The 6952-nt window shown below is 36.9% G+C and overlaps 1 protein-coding gene across 2 annotated transcripts; it reads right to left on the bottom strand.

Annotated features, from left to right (window-relative positions):
• Positions 1-844: 844 nt before the first annotated feature.
• On the bottom strand, positions 845-5140 carry LOC149827066 (cytochrome b5 domain-containing protein RLF-like). 2 transcript variants are annotated; one of them, XM_090020217.1, is made up of 6 exons: positions 5025-5140; positions 3893-3990; positions 3331-3772; positions 2934-3068; positions 1490-1540; positions 845-1205 (listed from the first exon to the last, which is right to left on the bottom strand). In XM_090020217.1, the coding sequence occupies exons 2-6, from the start codon at positions 3923-3925 to the stop codon at positions 1132-1134; spliced, it is 735 nt and encodes a 244-aa protein (XP_089876343.1). In that variant the 5' UTR covers positions 3926-3990; positions 5025-5140; the 3' UTR covers positions 845-1131. The 2 variants fall into 2 exon arrangements, with proteins under 2 accessions (XP_089876343.1, XP_089876344.1); XM_090020218.1 differs by lacking the exon at positions 2934-3068.
• Between the last annotated feature and the right edge of the window lie 1812 nt (positions 5141-6952).

The following is a 6952-nucleotide window of genomic DNA, read 5'->3' as shown; positions in this document are numbered from 1 at the left end:
ATTAGATTATTGAACACAGGATCATATCACAGACAAAATGGAGGAAAATAACAGGCTTTTTGGCTTGTTCTGACATGAGAAATCTAATGTAGTGATTTTCAAATCAGTTGTGTACACATGCTTCCTCCGACTTTAACCATGCACATGAATTCATGGTGCAGACTCCAGATTGACATTGACCGCAGTGTTTCTGAACAAGAGGTATTTCATGATCATCAGCTTCCCCAAAGAGAGCATGTAACAATGAATGCTTGGATGAAAAAACCCTTGAGGTTCCTCCTCCCACAGGACTTTGCGGCAAGGGATGCTCCCTGCAGGTTTAAAGCTCATGATGTCCCTTCAACTTGGTGACATTTGAGTTGCCCCTGCTAGATGAGCAGAGCCATTGTGTGCATATATAGCAATCACTGATATAATGCAAGATATTATACAAACTTTTGTGCTCCTCTCATTCAAGATTACTTACAAAAAGGAAAAAAAAATCACATAAACACCAACATGACCACTATGGCATGAAACTTAAACGAGCTTGTACATGTCAGTGCACTAGTTTGAAAACTATCTGATTAACACAACAAAAATGGCCAAGCATGATAAGCAACTTGCAAAATTTTGAAAACTACCCAAACTCATAAAGCAGAATCATGACTCCATTTAGGTTAAAGAAATAGGAGGCATTCTCACTTCTGCAACAACTTGGTCAATCCAACAAACCTTAAGAACAATCGCCACATCTTAGAAAAGCATGCAGAGATGGTTTGTCGATTCAGAATTGCCCCACACAGGAAATATGCAAAAACAGTATTAAGTAATTTATAGAAGAGAATAGACTCTACAGAACATAACAAACATATGTAAAGAAGTGTCTTATAATTAGACGAACAAAGTACTTGCAAATTCCATTCTAATACACAAAGATGTCAAAGGTAAAGACCCCTATATTTGAAGGGACATTATTGATACTCTGTAATTAACCTCTTGTGAGATGAGGATTCATGGGTGCAATGGTTCCAGTAATAATGCATCTTATTTGATAATATAAACTCCTTTTTGGGGTTGATCAACAATGCGTCCTCCATGGATGACCCCAGCTGTAGGTGTACGAAAACTAGTTTTGCATGACCAGGATTGTCAGCTAACATCCAAGAAACCCACCAAGCACTTCTCCAATAAAAAGTCAGCATTCACCCAAGCATGATGTTTATCTACCCGACAGTAAAAGAATCACATGTGATACAGATCACACTGTTTCAAAGGGAGGAAAAAGAATCATACACCAGGAGTTGGTGATAATGGAGGTGTTAGAGAAAGTTTGGTATAATTCAAGCAATCAGAGCTGATGTTGAGCTGCAAAATCATTGACTGGTGTTCAAAGAAGACTTGGGCAATACTTAGCCATATAAAAACTCAAACCTTCAACACCTCCAGGTCCCCAATCTCAGATTGCAGCTTTTGAATTTGAATAAAAAAAATCTACAGAAAAGGATACTGAATAAAGAAGTGCAGTCTCTTCCTGCAGCTTTCATTAGCATATCCACACCTGTGAGCAACCAAATGAATTGATCAACTCCCTATCCATATTATAAAATGATTGATGTCATCAGTTACTAAAACATAATTGATATCCAAGATTCTACAAGATATAGGGGCACTATGGAGAGCTCATGACAGATCCAATGCTAAGGAACAGATTGTCAATTATTCATAATGTATTCAAGATCATATTAGCCAAGAAAGGTAGATTGACATGATATAAGGTGGAATCAGAAGCCTGAAGGTAATGTTGCTAACTTGCTATCATGCCTTCCAACACATCTTCATTAGTTTATAAAATGTATCTGAATGGCTATCAAATACAGTTGAATTCCCCATAAGTCCATGCAAACCTGATTATAAAACAAAAATTTCTGAGCTGAATGATAAGGACAAAAATGTTATACCACCAATCTAGGTAAAAATTGCAGAACTTTGATATCAACATGTTTTTCCTGTAGTTCCATTTCTGGAATGATTATATTTTATTAGTTCACTTTAATTCTTTACCTTCATGCAATCATATGATTAACTAGTTTTGAACTTCATCACAAGATGCCCCTCTCATACTGGTCTTCCCTAGTTGTCTATTCAAATCATGTTCATGCCACAGGCTCTTATTCGTGCCTACAGCAAGGGATCCAATCCAACATCAACAAGGACTGATAAGCCAGAATGTTCACCTCTAGCCTGACTTGCACCATAAATTTGTAGTTGTAGCCAAACATTCCAGACTCTAGTGAGCAGTCATAATATCTATATGAGGCATGCCATGAGAAAAGCTTGAGCAGAAGGCTTCCATGAAGACCAATTTCTGGCCCTAAACCACAATGCCCTAAAGCCTGATTCCATCAGAGCATGCAACGAGAGATGCAGCTAAGAACACATTGGCAGAGTAATCATTCAAAAATAATTTTACATTTATACAACATTTGAAAATGTTCATTTACTAAAACCGTGGAAAGCTAATAGGTTTTTGAGCAATATCAAATAATCGAATAGAATTTTTCTTGGATTAAGACTCGTTTCCCTGTATAAGTATCCACTTATCAAAACCATATCCAGTGACCGGATAAATTGTTTTGAGTCAAAGTAAGCATTGATGACCTACTTTTGCACCCAAGATGCTGTTAGTTGATGGATGATATAACGCTAGCTGTCCCTACTTTTTATTCTTTTAACAGAACAATTACCTAGAAATTGGACTCTGATCATACAGAAAATTCAACAATGTGATATAGACAAAGAACAGTAAATTCGTGCCACTAGATTTTGCTTGGTGAATTTTGTGACAAACTCCAACAGATTATTCAGTAAAATTAGAAGCTCTCTCCAGAAAATGGAAAAACATAAAGAAACCAAAAGGAAATCAGTAAGAATCAATATATGTGGACAAGCACCTCCTGGGTGATATTTCATGTATGGTGAAATGTTGTATACACAGCCTTTCAAAACTGTCCACATAGAACCTTTGCTATTGTGCTGCTTAACTTCGTCCATAGTGATGAGCCTCCTGTTTGATTGTCCCTTTAAATCTGAACAAGTTATTAAAAGAAATCAATGGCCAATATGATTATAATACATTAAATACACCATCAAATGTGGGTTAATTCTGCAAGCTGGAAAATTAACTTGAAAACAAAAAACAGGTAACAAACTGTTAGAACTCAACACTCTTCAAAATTTCCTCAATGATATGTCAACAGGTTAGCTAAACAAAGAAGACATACTTTTGAGGAAAAACGATCAAGAGTGAAATCAACAATCAACAGGCCAACTCAGAACAACATAAAATACCTGCTAAGTCAGGATGTGTTTGTGTAAGTTTCAGCCAGTCCATTGGACTGAACCCTTTCTCAAAAGGAACCTTTGCACGTTGAACAGGCTTCTTTTTTAAAGCAGGTTTCTCGTCAACTTGAAAATGATCAGAAATAGAAGTTCCCAGCTCGTTTACCACCTTCACTTCATTCTGTTTTGTCTTAGGAGGTTGTGTATCAATTACTTTCAGAGTTAACGAACCAGATCCTCCAGATGGCTCAGATTGAGCCTGGTCTGAACCATCAACTATCAAATTGGCATTTTGTGGCCGAGATTGGTTAATGTTTGCATCTGAACTAGCTTTAAGTGGCATCGGTGCTGAACAAGCACTGAAATCTTTAAAGATATCTTTAGACCCCTTACTACTGTTCGGCATGAGCTTTGGTGATTCTAACTGATCAAGATCACCAGCAGGATCAAGCTGAAGAACATTAGAAAATCATGTGGATGATGATGACATCAGAACTATGAAAACCTTTTACATGGGAAAAATGCAAATAAAATAAACAAATTCCCTATGAGAAAAATTAATTCAGCATGCCTGGCAAAAGGAGAAATCGTTGGAACCATCCATGATTTCCAATTCTTAACCGAGTGAGAAAGTTTCTCCTTGCATAAACTGTGTGATAACTGTTTCCACTACGAAGCAAACAAGAAAATGTGACTATGTCAAGACAAATTTGACTAACAATCGTACCGTCAAATAACCATCATGACACCCAAATTCAACAAACAAAGTCAAATTTTCATCGTTCAACGCAGAAACCAAAAATCTCAAGAAACAGAGGATACAACACGCTCATCTGATTCATGGGGAAAATCACCATTCTTTGACCAAATTTAAAATTGATTCAAGATTAAGAAAATAACGATACACAGAAACCTATAAACGTAATCATTCATCACATGGCATGCAACCAAGACTATCAAGCAAATAAAACTTCCAAACAAAAAGAGATACATCACAAAAATTAGGAAAAATTGGAAAATTTAATCATCTAACTTGTTCAATATATATATAACAGAATCAAACTTCCAAAGAAACTTAAAAAAAAGAGCTAGAAACATCAGAAGATCACGTAAATTTGCAAACTTGATTAATGAATCCACGCATATAAAACTCATACTTCCACATGCAATCAGAATAACAATCAACCAATCCAAAAAAGAGAAGGATAAAGGGAAAAAAATTTACTATGGACGCAAAATTTTCTTCAAATTCAGCGAGTTGCATCAAATGATGACTGTTTGTCCGTACTAGATCTATACAATTTTGAAAAAATGGATATAAATCCCATAAAAGAACCCAAATGACACAAATTTCATATAACCAGTTAATCTTTATCTATTTTTCTATACTAAATGCCAAATGAATACGAAAAACCAAAGACGACAAAAATAAAGAACTACAAAAGTCTACAACTCCTTCAATTTCCTCTTTACTTTTTCCATTGATCATCTAAAAATTACACGCAGAAGAATAAATAAGAAGATTATAAACCAAAGAAACAAACAATTAAAAGATCTCACAGAAGAAACCCTAAAATCCTCGACCCAGATGAATCGAACCTCGGAATCCTCGAACTTGAACCATATAAATTGGAGAAAAAAAACCATAGAATCCGAAATTACATCAAAGGAACGGAAAATCCGAAAGATATTTCTTCACTTACGATCTATTACGTGCGCTTTGGAACCAAGTGAAAATTAGGGCAATAGTTTGGGAGAAATCAACAAAGACGCCAAAGTTGAGGGAGAAGAAGAAAATTCGCGGGGTTTGGAATCGGAGATTTATGACCCGATCCAAACATATAAAGTAAGGCCCATCAATCGCGATCTAAATGGTCCGATTCAATTCGGATCATAGGTTTACTGAATCCGACCTACTCGGATTGCATAACCGGATCCGGTACCGTTTATAACAATTCACAGTAGACCGAGGTTCGACAGAAGTCCTAATTAAGATACCAAAAAAATTTAATGTAAAATGTATAAAAATTAAGATTTTACTGACTCTGGTCCAGCTTTGTTTTATGCTACACTCCTAGGACCCAGGTATGGTTTTTAGGGGTGCCAACGGGCCTGGTTTACCCAGACCCGACCTGAACCAAACCCTATAGGGTCCGGGTTGGTGATAAATAGGAAAACCCAGATTCAGACCCAATGGTCCGATTAATACATGGACCCAGGTATAGTTTGTAAAAATTTATACCAGACCTAGACCCGACCTGAGATCCGATTAAGACCCACAATTTTTTAATGTAAAAATGATAAAAAAATGATTTTACCGGGTTTGGTTCATGTAGTTCTTATCGGGTCCGGGTATGGTTTTTCTTATAGTGGACCCGATTAGACCTGAGTCCGGACCTGATACCATACCCTAAAATTTGGTCTAAGTCTGGTTCCACCTGAGTCTGAATCAAACCCGACCCGTTGACACCCCTAGATTTTTGCCTTTGGTAGGTCCTGTCAGACCCAGTACCAGCACCTCAAAGCCAATTTAGCCCACCTAGGTCCTGTAAAAGTCCGACCCATCCATATCAATATAGGCTGGCCCAGGCTGTTGCACACCCTAAGATACAAAAAGGTTATATATGGGTTAGGTCGTCCCTGACCCCACACTATACCAGCCTTTTGAAGAGGGAGTCTAGTTCTAGATTTTGTTCAAGTTCGGATCTCACAATAGAGTCTCCGACAGGGTTATTACCTGAATTTTGGGGTATTGGATCTACTGAAAATTGGTTAAATCTATTGATTTTCATATGAAAATAGCATATCAAGATCAGCTAAATCCCAATTATCATTTAAAATCCCATTAGACCAGCATAATTGACCCGAACTATAATTTACACTACCTGGATTCGATGTCAATCAAGTTCATGGGTCCATTTTGATTATTATTCAAATCCAAAAAGTCTTTTTTATTATTATTATTCAAGGATAAACCATCATTATTGACCAAATGCCATGGTGTAAAACTGACAATTGAGTCCATGTGTCCATTTTGATCCATCTTAATTATTTATTTATTTATTTTAAATATTGGTTTTTGAATCTTGTTGGGATTTTACATGGTAAACAAGACCTACGTTTTCGTGCCTCATGTAATTTAAACTTGAACACAGTACACCTTTGACATCTTGTATTGATCCCCTACAAAAAAAAATGTGTTTTTTTTATTCTGAAAAGTACTTTGAATTTTGAAATTGGAATCCCAAGTGCAGCGTTTGGATTGACTCGATGTTGGAATTCCCCTTCCTGCTTATTTCGGAAAGAGTTCGAGCAGCGATATACTTTATTCCTAAAAATAGGTGTAGATATGGGATATATCTTGTCTGATCTGAATTTGAAACCGAAATTTGTGTTGTTGGCCCATTTCTGAGTCTGAATTTGAATAAGATACTCGTGTCATGTTGGTACCCAGCAAAAAAGCTGGGTCGGGTCAGGTACCCAGCAACAATCCTGACACAAACCCGGCCTGCGGGTTGTGGGGTTGACCCGAATATTATTCGGGTCATCACTTTCCATGCCCATAACCGGGAATTCAGGTTCGGGTAGCTGATACAAACCAAACCCATTGATATCCCCACACATTATATCC

Source organism: Nuphar pumila, chromosome 10, assembly GCF_984573655.1.
Source record: "Nuphar pumila chromosome 10, dmNupPumi1.hap1.1, whole genome shotgun sequence".
NCBI lineage: Eukaryota > Viridiplantae > Streptophyta > Magnoliopsida > Nymphaeales > Nymphaeaceae > Nuphar > Nuphar pumila.
The sequence above is the reverse complement of the archived record's forward strand: the minus strand, read 5'-3'. Positions and strand labels throughout refer to the sequence as shown.